At 45.1% G+C, this 16,847-nt stretch overlaps 1 protein-coding gene across 1 annotated transcript in view; it reads right to left on the bottom strand.

Annotated features, from left to right (window-relative positions):
• Positions 1 to 16,719, bottom strand: part of AIDA (axin interactor, dorsalization associated) — a 56,611-nt gene extending 39,892 nt beyond the window's left edge. The window contains exon 1 of the mRNA XM_074989925.1: positions 16,506 to 16,719. Within this exon, the coding sequence (XP_074846026.1) occupies positions 16,506 to 16,615 (110 nt within the window). The 5' untranslated portion in view covers positions 16,616 to 16,719. The remainder of the gene's footprint in view (positions 1 to 16,505) is intronic.
• Positions 16,720 to 16,847: the final 128 nt, after the last annotated feature.

Below are 16,847 nucleotides of genomic sequence, written 5' to 3'. Positions count from 1 at the left end.
GTAGTCACCCCCATCACACCAACCCCACTTCTTCCACTAACTCCCCACTCACTCTCCTCCACACCCTCCCCTGCACCCCAACAGCACTTCTAAGCCTCCCCCCGTACCCTCAGCCCCTGACCCCCACCCTCACTCTACCACACTCCACTGCTGCCCTAAGCCACCCCAACACCAAAACCCCTATCGTAATATCTTCACCCACATCCTCTACCAGGCCCCCCACATACTAATGCTGTGCTCCGTCTCTACCACCCCACCCTCTCTCCAGCACTCCCCTCACTTCTCCACTCCCACCTTTTACCCTCAGCTCTATCACACAAGCCCTCTGCTCTTATCCCTCAGCCTGTCCTCAACACAGCACCCTCCACATCTGCCCTGCCCCCCACCCCATACTGTCAGCCCTCCCACACCCCAACACTCGCCTAGCCCGTTTATTCTAGCAAAAGACAGAAAGACTGCAAGTTCTGTTTACCAGCAAGCTTCATGTCATCTTCGAAACACTCTGACAGATTAATAAGAACTTTTGCCCCCATCTTCCCAAAATACAATCATTTGCATAAACCAGATGCATTTTCCTTTTATTTTCCAAACAGAGGAGGAGGGAAGAGACAACACCTGTTCGTCACCTACCCGAACAACACCAGGTCACTTTGCTAGTGTATCATAAAAGAGCAAAAAATGGGTAAGCTCCGTTAAACATTTTACGCATGTAAGTCTGAGCGGCGAACAAAATCACTTATTGAACCAAACTGGCTGTAGCAGAACTGAAATTACTACATTTGGAGATACTTAAGACAATCTTCTGCCTTGAGAGGCCACCACTGAAGATGATCTCTTGGATAGGTTTCATTGTACAGATTGAACCTCTCTAGTCCAGCACCTTGAGGACTTGACAAGTGCTGAATGCGACTATGGGATGTCAATGTCATCTAGCATCATCATCAAGAATTCCACTGCTTACTGGGCTCTTAGGAGACATTTAGAGGTAAATTGGCACACAACAGAGCCAGGACTGGTGGCTGTAAGCAAACTTCATGGGACCATGAGAAACTTAGCCATACGATCATTTATCATGGATGTGGTCAACAAAAACCATGCCAAATTACAGATGCTGCCAGTCAAGAGAGTGCCAAAGGAGAGAAGTTCAACCTATATTTCAAATAATCAGGTGTGAAAACAAGCTTAAAATTCATAACCATTATACAATCAAGAATGTCACTTCAGTGCAGATATAACAGTATATCCTCTCAGGATATACTATTGGAAATTAGGAGACCATGATTCTACCCTTGAATTGACTACAGATTCACTGTGACACAGGGAAAGTTACCGAACTTCTCTGGGCTTCAGCTTCCCAATTGATTAGGCAGCTGCAGTAATTGCCTGTCTCCATAAATCACTCCAACCCTTAGCTGAAAAACATCAAATGCAAAATATGCATTTGATTTCATCATGTTTTCACAACCTGGATATTGTTTAAAATCCTAGTTTTCTTGATAAAACTGATAGAGTAAGACTCACAAAAGCCAATGCAACAAATGGGCAAGAAAGCATTAACTGGTCTATCTACTGTCATAAAGCATGAGAACCACAATTTAATTAAGCCAAAAGAAGAAGAAAGCATTGCTATGTACATAGAATACCACTTCCAAGAGACTGGGGTATAGCCCTGGCAATACCATACATAGGAGGACTTGATTTTCTGAATAAGGGAACGTATTTAGAACTTGTTCCTCTGCAGTCTTATAAGGGACATTTCTAAATTGCTTCTGCTGCTAATTAAAAAAAAGTTATACATGCCCAAAGTGAGACAAGACATTCTGTTTGACCAGAAACAAGGGGTGGGGGGAGTGGGAGGAAAATTTGTCTTTGGAGACAGAGTGTGAGGATTATTCCTATTGGTATTTATGTTTAACAATGATTTTCTGTCTGTTTTTACAGATGTCACATATTAACAAGACTCACTCTCTCTGAAGCTCAGCTTCCCCATCTGTAAAATAGGGACAATGATGCCTACCCTCCTTTATAAAACACTGAAAACTACACATGAAAATCTTTGTCAGAGCCAAATATTGGATGAACCGTTACTTTCCTAATTTTTTTCAGATGTCACACTTTTAATCACTTTCTGCAATAGTGACTGACATCTCTCCACTCTGATGAAGTAAGAGATATTAGAGCACATTTATAATTCCAAATTGGAAACAAAATACTTGAAAAAACTTGTAGAGGCAGCTTCACCAAAGATATATGGGAGAACAAGTAAACTCATTACAAGTTTGCAGTAAGTTACTGACAAGGAATTATTGGGATTGCACTCCATGGCCGCGTCTACACGTGCACGCTACTTCGAAGTAGCGGCACCAACTTCGAAATAGCACCCGTCACGGCTACACGTGTTGGGCGCTATTTCGAAGTTGAAATCGACGTTAGGCGGCGAGACGTCGAAGTTGCTAACCCCATGAGGGGATGGGAATAGCGCCCTACTTCGAAGTTGAACGTCGAAGTAAGGCACGTGTAGACGATCCACGTCCCGCAACATCGAAATAGCGGGGTCCGCCACGGCGGCCATCAGCTGAGGGGTTGAGACACGATCTCTCTCCAGCCCCTGCGGGGCTCTATGGTCACCATGTGCAGCAGCCCTTAGCCCAGGGCTTCTGGCTGCTGCTGCTGCAGCTGGGGATCCATGCTGCATGCACAGGGTCTGCAACCAGTTGTCGGCTCTGTGGATCTTGTGTTGTTTAGTGCAACTGTGTCTGGGAGGGGCCCTTTAAGGGAGCGGCTTGCTGTTGAGTCCGCCCTGTGACCCTGTCTGCAGCTGTTCCTGGCACCCTTATTTCAATGTGTGCTACTTTGGCGTGTAGACATTCCCTCGCAGCGCCTATTTTGATGTGGTACTGCCCAACGTCGAAGTTGAACGTCGACGTTGCCAGCCCCGGAGGACGTGTAGACGTTATTCATCGAAATAGACTATTTCAATGTCGCTATTTCGATGTAGCGTGCACGTGTAGACGTAGCCCATGTGAACCACAAATACAGCCAACCACAAATTTTCTTTTAAAAAATCCAATGTATCAGTACTTCTTAACTTTCTGTAGCAGGAAAATTACAGAATGAGATAATTAAAGGTGAGAAGAACCATTCCCTGTGACTGCTCATCATTCTGAAAGCTTACTTAGGAAACTTTTTGGAGAAAGACCCAGGAAAATACAAAGACTCATTCTTGATTCATCTGTCAGATGCATACTGCAGTTGCTAGCGAGGAAGACTTCACGAGACCCGTTTTTTTTTTGTTTTTGTTTTTTTAAACGTGTACCTTCTTCAGCAAGAAACACAATATTGAAGAAGCAAAACCTACTTTTTATGGCAAACTTCCACCCCTTTATGAGCTCCTGTTTAAAAACTGTATTTTGGGAGGAAGGGGTGAATGGATGATCCAGGAGAATAGAACTGTGATGTAGTGACTTTCATTGACTGTGCAAGTATAGCTTAGGTCATTTGTGACCCAAAATTGCTAACATTAGAGGCTGTTCAAAGAGTCTGATCATTCTAGCCACATTGCCAGTCAATGTGTGTAAGACAAAACACTGCAGTTTATATCAAGACACTCTTGTTGGCAACCAGAAATAAAATCCAAGGACTGAAAGGGCCTTAGATTCTCTCATTCCTAGACATGGTCCTTTCAGAACAGGTTTGAGATATATTAGCAGACCAATGTGTGGAAAAAGCTTATATTTTTGCTTATTGTATTGTTCATGTTCCACAGGTAGAGACACACTTAGGCTGTTAGACCAAGCACTGACACACGGATAAATACAGCATTTCTTCATTGTTAGTTATTTTTGCATTATCTTTAACATTTTAATTGCCAAAAGAAAAGTAACAGGCCTATAAACCAGATTGTCCTTTTACTTTCACAGCATGTACTTTGCTGAATCAGGAGCACAGGATCAGAGAGACAGACAGCAAAATCAAGACCGGATGGAAGGTATTTAGAGGATAATCTTCTTGAAGTGGCGACTCACAACATCTGTGTAATATTCAGTGCCCCCACCAGACCTCAAAAAATGAAAAATAATGCAATGGTAACATGCCATACTTCAGCATTCGATGACAAGAGCATTCCTGTAGAGAAGAAAAAATGGGCATTTTTTTATCATCCCAATTTGTAGATGCTAATGCAGTGCTCAAGTAAGGTGTCAGACTGATGACATGTACAGCAGCAACCTGGATTTTCTCAGGTGCCAGTCACTCTGGGGTGGGGTAGGGGGATGGGTGGTGTGTTTCCACCAGTCAGAAGTTAGATATAATTGGAGATACACATCTCCTAAAACTGGAAGGGACCTTGGGAGGTTATCTAGTCCAGTCCCCTGCGCTCTTGGCAGGAGCAAGCACCATCCCCAACATCTATTTTGCCCCAATCCCTAAATGGCCTCCTCAAGGATTGAACTCACATCCCTGGGTTTAGCAGGCCAACGCTCAAACCACTTTCATTTACACTGTTTATTGGTAAAATAAAAAAGAGGAAAATAAGAGGTGGGGTGTAAAATATGCATGGGGTGTGAATGCTGCAGAGGCTCAATATTTAAGGATCCCTACTAGGGGTATAAATAAAAGTATTGGGGGATGAAATATTGAAGAGGAACACTGCACATTTTGCCCTTCTGGCATAGCAAGGGGAAGGATTCCTGACAGACCTTGGAAATTTTACCAAGCATTTGAAGGTGTCCTTTAAGGAATGATTCTGCAAAGGGAGATGTACTGAGAGAAGCAAGAGATGGATCACCTTCTGCCCTTGCTATGGGGCACAGCCAAGGCGAATTGATTAAATCACCAAAACATTGATTTGATCAAGTTACACAATCAACTGCGCTTAGAGTGCACTTAATCTTGGAATGATCCCCACTGAACTCACTTGAACTTCTGTTTTTGAGAAAAAAAGTACAGAATGGGGTTCCCTTGGAAAAGGCGAGTTATGCTGAAGTAAAATAGGGACTAGACATATGGCAGCACCATTATGGTGCATGGCCACAATGTTCCGAAATAAGAGAATGTATTATGTAGTATAAAATAAGAAGATGGCACACAGTGACAACTGGTAACTCTAGATCTCTGACTTCAGCCTTCTGTATTGTATACTGATTGACAGATTCTAAACCCAGTAAACTAATTAAACAAGACATAAGGATTACCTAAGCTAAACTTTTTCTTCTAGTAACGTCCACATGGCAAGCCTCTTGGGAATTTACTTGTCAAATCTACACTGGGTTGTTGGATTTTTTTTCTGCAGGGAGGGAGGTTCGCAAAAACAGCTTTTTTCGGGGGGGGAAAAACCCTTGAATGTACACGGCAAAGCCTGTTATTCTGGAATAACAGAGCATTTAACTCGAAATAACTCCACCAAAACGAATGACTTTCAATTTCAAAACAGACAATGTGTACCAAACAGAGGTAATTATGACTTAATTGGTCTCAAGGGAGGCATCCCATCATTGCTCTTATTTTGAAATTAGACTCTCTAGCATGAACACAATTTCAAAATGCTCATGCGAACACTTTTGAGAAATAACTAATTTCAATGTTAGAATGTTGAAATAAGTTATTTCTAAAAAACCCAGCAGTGCAGACACAGCCTTTAAAGGCACAAGGAGAGTCCTGAAGAATGACGCATTCCAAAATGAATTATTTAAGTTACTAATCAGTTGATCCACTAAGCCATATCACATCTTCAGCCACATCATTTTCTCCCAAAAAGCAGTTTTCCTTATGTTTCCTCCTTGCAGCTAGGCCCTGCGTCATCTTCTTGCACTGTTTATACTTGTCACGTTTTCCTTTTCTTACCAGCAATGAATTACTTTAAAACATTCGCAGCTGGAGTCTCTCTTATGCCCAGAAGCCATGATGATTTTTCTGTGGCAAAGGTGTAGGGGAATATAGACAGCTGTATGCACACTGAATAACATCTTCCTTTTTTCTTTTTTAGTCCATTCCACTGTCCTTTCCTACACATTGTCTTCAAGGTGTCTAACTCCTCTGCCATGCTTGGCCAAGGTCCACCACCATCTAAGCACAGAACAAAAACAATCCTATCCAGCTTATGTCTTTCTTTGCAGATGTTATTTTTCAGTCTGCTGAGAAACAAACTGAAAGCTCAGAACTTTAAAAAAGCAAGAGCTAGTAGTCAAGCTGAGCAGACTAGAGAAGGTATCAGCAAATTTTTTAAGTTGGGCCCCTCTTTTTGTCCCTGCAGTTAGCAGGGCCCCTCCAACCTGCCTAATATAATCCAAACTGATGGAAAATTCAGTTAGTTATATTCAGTTCATATAAAAAATGTTGGCATGTGCAAGAAAATAAGTATGTAGAATGTAAAAACTTTATCAACATATAAAAGTGAATACATGTACATAAAACCAGCAACACACTTCAACATTTTAATTAGATGGAGGAGCCTGAGACCCACCAGTCAATTGTGCTCCGCCCCACTTATGAAATTTCATACCTCCCCAGGCCCACTCCGATCCTTTGTGTGCCCCGGACTATAGCCATTAACTCATTTTTATGAGACTGTAAGTGTAGCATGTTTGTGATGAGATATAATTGCAACTTATTTTTAAATGAGAAATTTAGTATTATTGGTTAATTTAAAAATATTAAGTCTGTTTTAAATAGATTTTGATCCACCTTGGGCCCTGCCCTACAACACACTCCCTTGTGGCTCCTTAGGTGCACTGCACTCAGTCTCTAGGCTGTTTCCATCACCCACACTAAAGTGGTTCAAAACACATGCGTGACAGTCTACTCCTATGTCCACCCCTTTTTCAAAGCTATCAGCCATCAATAGACTCACAAATAGGAGGGTGACATGAAGCCATCCTAATCATTAGCGTGATTGCTGAAAAATTTTGCACAAACCTTATGTTGAAGATAATCTGACAACTCGCTAATCTTTATCATTCTGGTGAAATATGCAGCAATAGCATTTGTAAAATTAAGACTTCTACCATGTAATGTTAAAGTAAGGTGACTATCTGTCCTGTTTTAGCCAGGACTGTCCCTTTTCTTTAGCTCCCTGGAGAGTATCCAGACTTTATTTATTTATTTATTTATTTTAAAACCAGCTAATTGTCCCATATGATGCAAAGCAAGGACATGAACTGTAAAGAGACAACTCTTTAAACAGCAGCAACTGTCTAAAGAGCTAGCTTCAGAGGCTGGAGGAGGTGGGTGGGCTCTTTAAACAGACTGTTTTAACACACTGTTGCCAGCAGTCCCTGGGGCGACAGGTGGAATTTAGGAGAGGTAAGGGGGTCAGCTGAATGGCTGCTGTGCACTCTTTCCTCACATTGCCTGAGAAGGACAGAGTAGGCTGTGTCTCAGATATTCTTCCACCCCCTCACTCTCCCCAAACACTGCTGTTAGGTAATAGTATTGGGATAGGGAGAAGCCACTCAGGAGAAGTGGGTACAGCAGCTGCTGCCTGTGGGCTACCAAGCTAACAGGGAAGTCTCTGGAGTAAAGGGCAGCTTGACTCAGGCCACAGGTTAGATGGGGGATTGTGGGTTTGGAGAAGTCCCATGAAGGATGGGGGACAAGGCTCAGGATGGAGTAGACACAGAAAGAAGGAGACAAGGAAGGTGAATCACGGAGGTGGACTGGATTAACTCTTCTGAAGGTCAGGGCTATTAGATTTTGTGGGGCCCCTTAGAATCTGGGGTGATTGCAAAAATAAGGGGTTCAGAACATGGGAGGGGATCACAAAGCTGGAGTGAGGGTGCTCCAGTTAGGAGCGCATGCTCTGAGGTACAGCCTGGGATGAAAGGTTTGGGGTGGAGCAGGAGGGGGCTCCAGACTGGAGCCCAGGGGTCTGGAGTGTAGGAGAGAGCTCAGCCTGGCCCACTGATGGATGGGGGGGCAAAAGGAACAAGTGCCCAGAACCCCAGGCAATTTAGAAGAGTCTGGAAGCCCCAGATATTTTAAAATTGCTTAGGCAGGTGGAACCCCCAGCCCCTTTGGGGAGGCTAACCCCCTGATCCATTCTTTCTAACTGTGTCTTCCCTCAAAGGCCAGAGCCACAGCCCCCACCCTTTGAGAGGAGGTGGAAAAAGGTGAGGAGATGGGCGAAGTAGGGTGGGATAGGGAGTTTGGTGCCCCACTTTGAATAGGTGTTAATGGTTTAGAGGGGAAAGAATTCTTTTTACAGCATAATTCTTTTGGAGTTTTGTAGCTAACTTTAAAATATCTTGTGTTACTTTATAAATTAATGCATGGTAAATTAAAACTGGAAGGATTTTACCATACACATCCTGTTTGACTTGTCAGTTCGAGTTGATTGAAATCACTTGTCTGGAAATTCAAGTTTTAGCATATATGTTCGGGAAGGAATATTTGAACCACTGGGCAGCAGTTCTTATCTTAGGCTACATTTGCACTTACCAGAAATGTCAGCAGCTGCTAAGCAGTTTTAGGTATGCCAAAGGCATATTTAACATCGATTTTGCAGCTGTCAACATTGGTCCCGGTGCTTACTACAGAATGTCAACAGGAGTGTTCCTCCCATCAACATTCTTTAATCCTTGCAGCTTGCAAGGAGTTCTAGGGTCAACATTGATCCCAGAATGGGCCGTTTCACACATGCACAAAACAATGCTCCAGAAGATCAAACTAAGTGTTCAATCTTCTGCAGCTAGTGTAGACCTAGCCTTAATCTAGCCCTGCTGTGGGGAATGGGGGAGCTAGCTAAGCCAGGACCACAAGGGAGAAGGGAGAGAAAGTGGTGGCCCACAGGCAGCAACTAGGAAACAAACAGGCACCATAACTTACCTGTTGTAAATCCACTGACTCCAATGAGATTTAAATGATGGGGCAGGGTTAAATGCGGCCTAGTAGATTTCATTCTTTTTCACTTCCGCAAAAATATCAAATGGTTTACATTGTTCCAGTAACCAATCCCAGGGCTGCTCCTGGCCTCTTGCCCCCAATCCTTGACTCTGACCCTTCTCAACACACTCCCAACAATGACTGCCAGCAGTTCACTCACATACCCCAGCCCTCTCCCATCTTCTCCTAGCCCCCTACCCTGGTCCTACATCTCTTTCCACACTCCCCGCCAACTAACACTCCACACTGTGGAGGACAGCAACATGAGGACAAGACAGGCACTTCTATAGACCAATAACCACTTAAGTGTAGATATCTATTTTTAAATTTTTACGTATTTTTATCACAATAATAAAGTACATCACTTAAATGGGTGCACAACAGAGTACCATGGGGATAAATTTGGTGATATTTTGTCAGGTCATGTGGGTAGTGTCCATCATGACATTCCTAATGATATTACTGCTGTACAGACACTTCCAAAACAAACTGAAAACGCCAAAATTGTTATATGTAACCCAGCGGGTTCACGAACCCTTAAGTTAGAGGAGGGACTATAAGATAAAATGCTGAAGTAGGCCATCATATTTGCTAAGAACCACTGTTCCAAAATGGAATCTAGTAAGCCTCCCCACCCCAGCCATCTGGGAAGGGCATCCCAGTTGATGTAAATAAGGCCCTTGGCAGCCACACGCTAGAAAGGGACCCGGCAGGGAAGGGAATCAGACTATAGTGAAGGGTGACTGACGTGATTCTTTCACTAACTTCTGCTTTGATTCTGCATTGCCCACTTGCAGAGGTTTTTCTCCTCCCTTCCCCTACAAGTGTTTATTAAGTTAAGTGGGATGGCTGTGGTCACTGCAGATATCAAAGGTGGGGAAATTATCCTTGTAATGGATAAGACGGGGTCTTATCTTTGTTCAGTCCAAGGTGATAGGTATCAAATTTGAAAATAAATGCCAATTCACATGTCTCATTTTATAATCTGGCGTTACAATCTCTGTTTTAAAATGCACACCATGAAGTGTTGAACCCACTGTCCTGCTAAACTGAAATGTTCATTTACCGGCTTACATATATTCCAATTCCTAATGTCTGATTTGTGTCCATTCATTCTTTGACAAAGCAATTGTCCACTTTCTCCAATATACATGGCAGACGGGCGTCAATGAAATCAAAAGGACTATTGCCTGGTTAAGTGGTCATTCTTTGACAGGAAAAAGGAGGTGAGCAAAAAAAACTTATATCTTGGCAAAGAAAGAGCTGGAGGTTCACCTCCTGTCTCCTGAACTGAAGCTGGGGCTGATTCTCAGAGAAGAGAAATGGGGAAAAGACACCCCAAAATTGCCTTCCTGTGTCTCCATCCTCAGCAGCCACAACACCTGAAAAATAAACTAACTGCTTTGGAATGAGGGTGAGACCCTGTCTGAAAGGAATTTTGCCAATAAGACTATTAAAGCATGTAGTAAGAGCCAAACTTTTCCTTAGAATTCATGAAGCTTAAATGAAGTATTAACTGTATTTTATTTTTCTTTTTTCTCTGTCATCAATTTATAACTGACTTTTATAACTCCTTACTTGGCATCATTTAAAGTGTACCTTCCTGTTGTTAAGCTTGTGTGTGCTTAGATTGAGGTATCTGGGAAACTCCATTTGAGATAACAGGATTTCTATTAAGAAAATGAGGGACTTTATGAGAGCCAGACAGGACAAGACACACATTGCTAGGCACAAATCTGGGATTGAGAATTTACTGGTTTGCTCTGCAACGTAGTTGAAGAATGGGTTGCCATACACTCAGACAGTATAAATGGGAGTAAGAAGGCTGTGTACAAGTGGACGAGGAGTGGCTGTTCTCACAGTAAAGAGGTAGAAAAGACAGCTCAGACTGGAAAACTGAGGGGACATAGCTGCTTCAAAACCCCCGACTGTACCTTGGGTAATGTCAAAGTAACCCTTTCATGGAGTCTAATTTAGTATGTCTTTCTCAAAGTGTCAGTCACTTTATTAGTCAGCACTATTCACTCCCATCCAGGTCCATGTAACAGTCCTGGTCAGCTTTCGTACCCCAGCGGTTCGTGGGTAATATTTATGGAGCTGGGGTTGCACTGTAAGCGGTATTCTCATATACCAGGAGTCCCCCGCTTTCTTCCCTGAAGCTCAGGTGTAACATATCAGCTGTAGGGCCTTTGGAAGCCTCTTCTTCAGCTGCCCTCTTTTCCCCAGTTGGTCCTCAGGGTCACAAAACGCAGCACCAACCTTCTGCCTGCATGTACCATGCTATGAGGGGGAAGGCAGCACATACGCTACATACATCACATGGGCTTTAAGTTTTGTTCTAGGCAAGGTGGGAAACTAATGCCATTCACAACCTACACCCAAATAGGTACTCAACTTTTTACTTTTCTTAAACTAGTGCTAGCTATTCTGCCATTAGAAAAAACCTGATTTAATGCAAGCCAATGCATGCTTCATACTAGTAGACTGCAGCCCCTCTTCAAAGTTTCCACAGGGGGATGGGTCTAGGATGGGGTGGGGAACCTAGGGCCCATGGCTCAGCCCTCCCCTGCATTGGGGAAGCCCATGCTGGTGTCCCATCACCATGCCCCTGCATGCAACTGGAGCACCAGTGCTGGCTCCCGGCAGCGGAGGATGAGCATGTGGGTCCCCGAGTCACTCGGGACAGATCCAGGCAAGGTGGAGACAGATCCAACCCACAGGCTCTGCTTGGAGGCTGGGGAGGAAGCGACTGCACGCAGCCATTCCCCCTCTCCCCTACTGTGGGCAACCACAGCACAGGGAAGTGCTGGCCTGGAGGCTTCCCCCCAGCCCACTGCTCCCATGGGCCAGAACCACAGTCAATGGGAGCAGTGGGGGGGCAATGCCTGAGAGTAGCAGAGGCACATGTGCCACCAGGGACCTGTAGAGGTAAATATACACCCCCTCTTGCCCAGACTCAGTCCACTCCTACACCCTACCTCCCACTCCCAGCCTGTCCTGCACCCTACCTCCCACCCCAACACTGGGCACCCATCCCCAGCAGCCTTCTCCTTCCACATACTGAACTCTGCATTTATAGGCCCATCACAGAGCCTACAGGGGCTCAAAATCTATTAGCCCCAGACAGAGTGTAACCTGGGAGAAGCTGTGAACCTTTGTCCTCCATCCCTTCCCCCAAGCCTCTGTGGGGCTGGAACACAAAGGGAGTGAGGCATCTCAGCCAGGAGCCACACCAGTGAGAGCTGGTTTATTTGTTGTTGTTGGTTTTGCTTTTCACTAATGTATGGCCCCAGACTGATTTTTCTATGGGTCAGTGGCCCCTGACTCAGAAAAAAGTTCCTCACCTCCGGTCTAGGAGGAGGGTAACAGTTGATGCAGTAGCTAGTAACCACATATTCGCTGCTGTTGGCACCTGAGTGCAGGCAAGGGTAGGCTAAAACTGTATAGGACAACTTAGCTGACAACTGCTCATCATTACATGTTGAGTGGTGACTCCACCCAAAGAGGAGAATCAGGGTGTTGGATTGGAAAGCAGCACTAAGCAAATAACCCAAGAAAGCGAAAGGAAACTAGAGAGCATTTTAAAGAGAATCCATGGCAGAGCTACAGTTTCCTTCCGGGGAGGAAGAAGAAAGTTAAACAAATGGCATTTTGGTGGCAATTGTTTTGAGTCCCTATAAACAAAAGGACTCCAAAAACAGTATCCAGCATTTTTCCAGCCCCTTCCCTCTAGGATCTCCACACATTTACACTGTTGAATGAGTCCAGCTTTACAACACTTGTGAGACATACATTTTGCCATTCTACAGATGCAAAAACAAAGCACAGAGAGATTACGTAACCTGCTACTGCAAGTCTGAACTCCCAGTTGCATCTTATGCTCAAGATCCTATAAACCAAAAACCCAGGCAGTTGTGCCTGTGGAGTTGGAGCAGTTAAATTCTTATAGCACCTTCCAACAAGGTGAGAGAAAATCCAGTATAGCCATACAACAGAGGGGTTATAGTCCCTCGTTTATCGGCAAGGAAATGGAGGCAAAGATAAGTTATATGACTTAGTCCAGGTCGCACACGGTACACATACATCCCAGATCTATTGTTCCCCTAGTGTGCTCTAACCAGTGTCAAGATGCACGGTATGCACAGTGGTACTAATTGTGATGATTTATAAAGACTTTATTGCCATAGCAGCTAGGCACCCATAACAGGCAGCATTGCAGAAGTACTGTTGATCCCAGCATATCACAGCACTGGTATCTTTCTGTTGCTCTGAAATTTAACAAAGACCACAAATTAACACATCTTGCATCATACTCTAAAATTTACTGTATTTTAATTGTCTTGGGAATAGAGTCCCAAAGAAAAGGGGGTTTTAATCAAGGCGGCCCTGATGACAATCCATAGGTCTTCCAGACAATCTGAATTGCTGTGATGGTTCAGATCATCTCTTGTCCATGAAGGGTTCTACCAACACTGCACTCATTTTGGAAGTTCAGGAAGTTGATGCAAAGACCTAACCGTGTATTCACAGAGACTTGCTGGACACAAGCAGTTGTTTTGCACCAGAAGAACGACCATACTGGGTCAGAATAACCAGCCGCCTAATTCAGTACCCTGTCTTCCAATAGCAGCCAATGCCAAATGCTTCAGTGGGAATGAATAGCACTGAGCAATTTCCAGTGATTTCTTCTGCTGTCAAGTGATTTCTTCTGTTGTCCACTCCCAGTTTCTGACAGTTGGGGGTGGGGCGGGGTTTGAGAGCCACACAGAGCTATCAATCATATTGGCATTAAGAATCCATAAAACTCTCTAGTCCTCCTTTGAGCCCACCAACAGAGTAAAACCATGCTATTAGCCTGTACTCAGGAAGCCATACAGCAATGCCAGCAAGCTTGCCAGTGAGTACCCCATCTCCACCCTCCACTTCCTGGATAAATTCACTGAGACCATCAGAGGTAGTCAATTTCAGCCAACTTAGAAAGACCTCCTTCTAATCTGGCTTCATGCAGGGTTTAGCATGCATCAGAATTAAACCATGCTGATGTACCTCTTTACAGCTAAAGATAGGACCAAATACCACTGCTAGTGTTATCTATTAACCTTCACTGGACTGATCAAGAGATGTTACTAACCTGCCTGGATTGGTACCTAAAAGATGTGAACAGTCACACTAAACTGGCTTTTCTTTTCTATGAAAGATCAGAGACCTGTAATGGGACCCTCTTCCTCTTATGGGGGTCTACCAGACTCCAGCCTATCACTTCTGTTATTCCACACATAAAACCACTGAGACACAATCAACACATATGGACTATGCTGACACCAATATGCTCATGATATATAGCTGTATGTTTCTACATCTGAGTTAGAAAAGGAGTCTCCTGTTTCAAATCTGAAAGAAACACGACTACACGTGGAAGACACCTGCTTCAGCTCAGTGAAGTTGCTGAGAAGAGATTAATGATCAGAACTGAGGTTCTCAAACGGGAATGGTTTGAAGAATTAAGTAATTTACAAACCAAGACCACCTTGCACCATTAGAAAGTGACCTCAAGGTGAGAAGCCTTATGTTAGGGAGACTAATAGGAAGAGTGATATCACCCTCTACTGAGATCTTCTGTTCTCAGTTTGTCAAGATGATATCAAATTTTCAGGTTATTTTTAACTTTATTTTGGATGTCCACATAATTATTAAAAACACCTTTTCCTTCATCAGGTGAAAGTAACTCTACCCCTTTTCAAGTACTGTGCTAATAACAGGGCTTTATTTTCTTTCCCATCCAAAGGTTTGATTATTACAACCACCTGTCCTTATTCAAAAAGTCAATGGCAAATCAGACACAGGTCAACATATGTCACCTCACTTGATAAAGGGGAAAGCTGATGACAGCACAAAACATCAAATATTTTATGATCTATGCTGACTATAAGCCCTATTTCAGTCAAAATTCAAAGTCTTGGCCCTTATCTTCCTAAACAACTTAGGATTCTGATTAGTTTATTTCAGATGCAACCTCATCTGCCATTCTTCTCTGAGAAGACTGTAAATGATGGAGCGTAAAGTGTGAACCTGAAGAATTTTCCAAGCCACAAGTCTCTTTGGAAATTAACTACCCCATGATAAAGCTGAGCCCAAGATCTGCAACCTTCAGATAACAATACAAGTCTTCTCTTTTGGCAAACATTTTCCTAACAACCAAGATGATGTGCATCCCAGTAAATGTGTTAACATTAGAGTCAACTGATCAGAGACTGTGATGTACAGAGCTTTACATAGAGCAAAAGAGAGAGGGTCTCTTAGTGGCAAGATGAACTTGTCCAGAACTAAGACCTCTCCAAGTTTAAGAAATTAACTCTTAGAAAAGTTGCTGTTGTCCACTGCCACAGGATTCCACAGCCAGTCAACGTCATTAGTGATGGTGGATCAAAAAGATGCTGATGGAACCAATCACAAGTCAATTAAGTTTTTCCCCCTATCAACAGGCGAACAAGAACTTATTCCACTGAAGTCTGTTCCATACCCAGACATGGGAACCAAGGAGATCAGACTCAGAGTGTAGCTGGAATTGTTTCATAATGGGAACCAAGGAGATCAGACTCAGAGTGTAGCTGGAATTGTTTCATAATTATCTCCATAACCTCCTATCCACCTCCCCCACTAAAAGGAAGTGAGAGACAGGATAGTATCTGGCCACAGTTACTGAACTTTCTTATTTGTTTGTGTGCTTGTGTAACATACACACACAAACACAAAGGATAATCAAAGGACTAACCAATGCAGCTGTGTGTGCACTTGGCAGCTTACATCCCTCCCCTCCAAAAAAGAGGGATTAACAACTGCAGCCAGTATTTGTCCCTCACTCCCCACAAGGTAGTTTCTCTTCTTTTATAGGGAAGCCTTCATCATGCCATGGGGCAGTAAGCCCTTTCTCTTCACGCACACTGGACTCTGCCCTGCCACCAAGTTAACAGTGGCTCATGTACTGACAATGAGCAGGGTGGGACAGCCCCTTCTCTGAAGTAGGACTAGGCCCAACAGTGCCTCAATCTGCTTCCCTCCACACACACGCACCTGGGTACCCACAGCTCACATGCAACTACTGCTTCCAAGAGCTGCTCCAGGCCATCCCCAAATCCCAGACTCAGGCACCACCTCCAGCTGCCCAGGGGCTCCACCACACCCACAGCTGACAGCCAAAGAAAACGACGGCCTCTAACCGCCCCGGGTCCCCCTGGAGCCCCAACACCGCAGGAAAGACCCTTAACACCCCCAAAGCCCCTCCCCACCACTCACGGCTGTCCCTAGCAGCCACCCAGGCTAACCACACCGCCCCCGCACCCGGGAGGGAGCGGCCCCCAAGGAGAGTGGGCGCAGTTGCGTCAGGTGGGTCCGGCTGCACGCAGCGGGGCAAACGGAGCGCTGCTTCCCTACCCCCGTCCGCCCCAGGACACCTAGCTACTCGCACCCCGAGACGAGGGAGACCCCCCACCCCTTGGTTAGGGGGCATCGCACCCGGCGGGCCGAGCCCAGCCGGACACTACTGACCCAGCCCTCCCCTAGCGCCCCCGCGCCCGCCGCCGGGCCCCTTCCTGCCCCCTCCATCCCGGCCCCCGCCCGCCCGCACTCACATCTGATACTCATCTATCGCCTCCACCAGCTGCCCCCACGAGTCGAAGTCCGTTCCCTTCCTGAAGCTGGCGTCCCAGCGCTGCAGGAGGCTGCGGGCCGCCTCCGACATGGCCCCGCACTAGGGCAGCATGCTCAGCCCCGGGCCGGCCATCACACGGGCGAGCCGCTCCCTCCAGCCCCGCAGCCCCAAACGCCGACCAAGCCCATTTGCGGCTACAACCGAACCTGGCGGGCGCCTCCCCTCAACCCCGCCCCTTCCCTAGCGAACTAGTCTGCGCCAGCCCCCCCCCAACGGCAGACGGGTGGGGGGAAGGCGGAGACTCGTCAGGGTCCGTTGCTAT

This window comes from Carettochelys insculpta, chromosome 3 (genome assembly GCF_033958435.1).
Source record: "Carettochelys insculpta isolate YL-2023 chromosome 3, ASM3395843v1, whole genome shotgun sequence".
In the NCBI taxonomy this organism is placed as follows: Eukaryota; Metazoa; Chordata; order Testudines; family Carettochelyidae; genus Carettochelys; species Carettochelys insculpta.
This window is presented reverse-complemented; position numbering and strand designations above follow the sequence as displayed.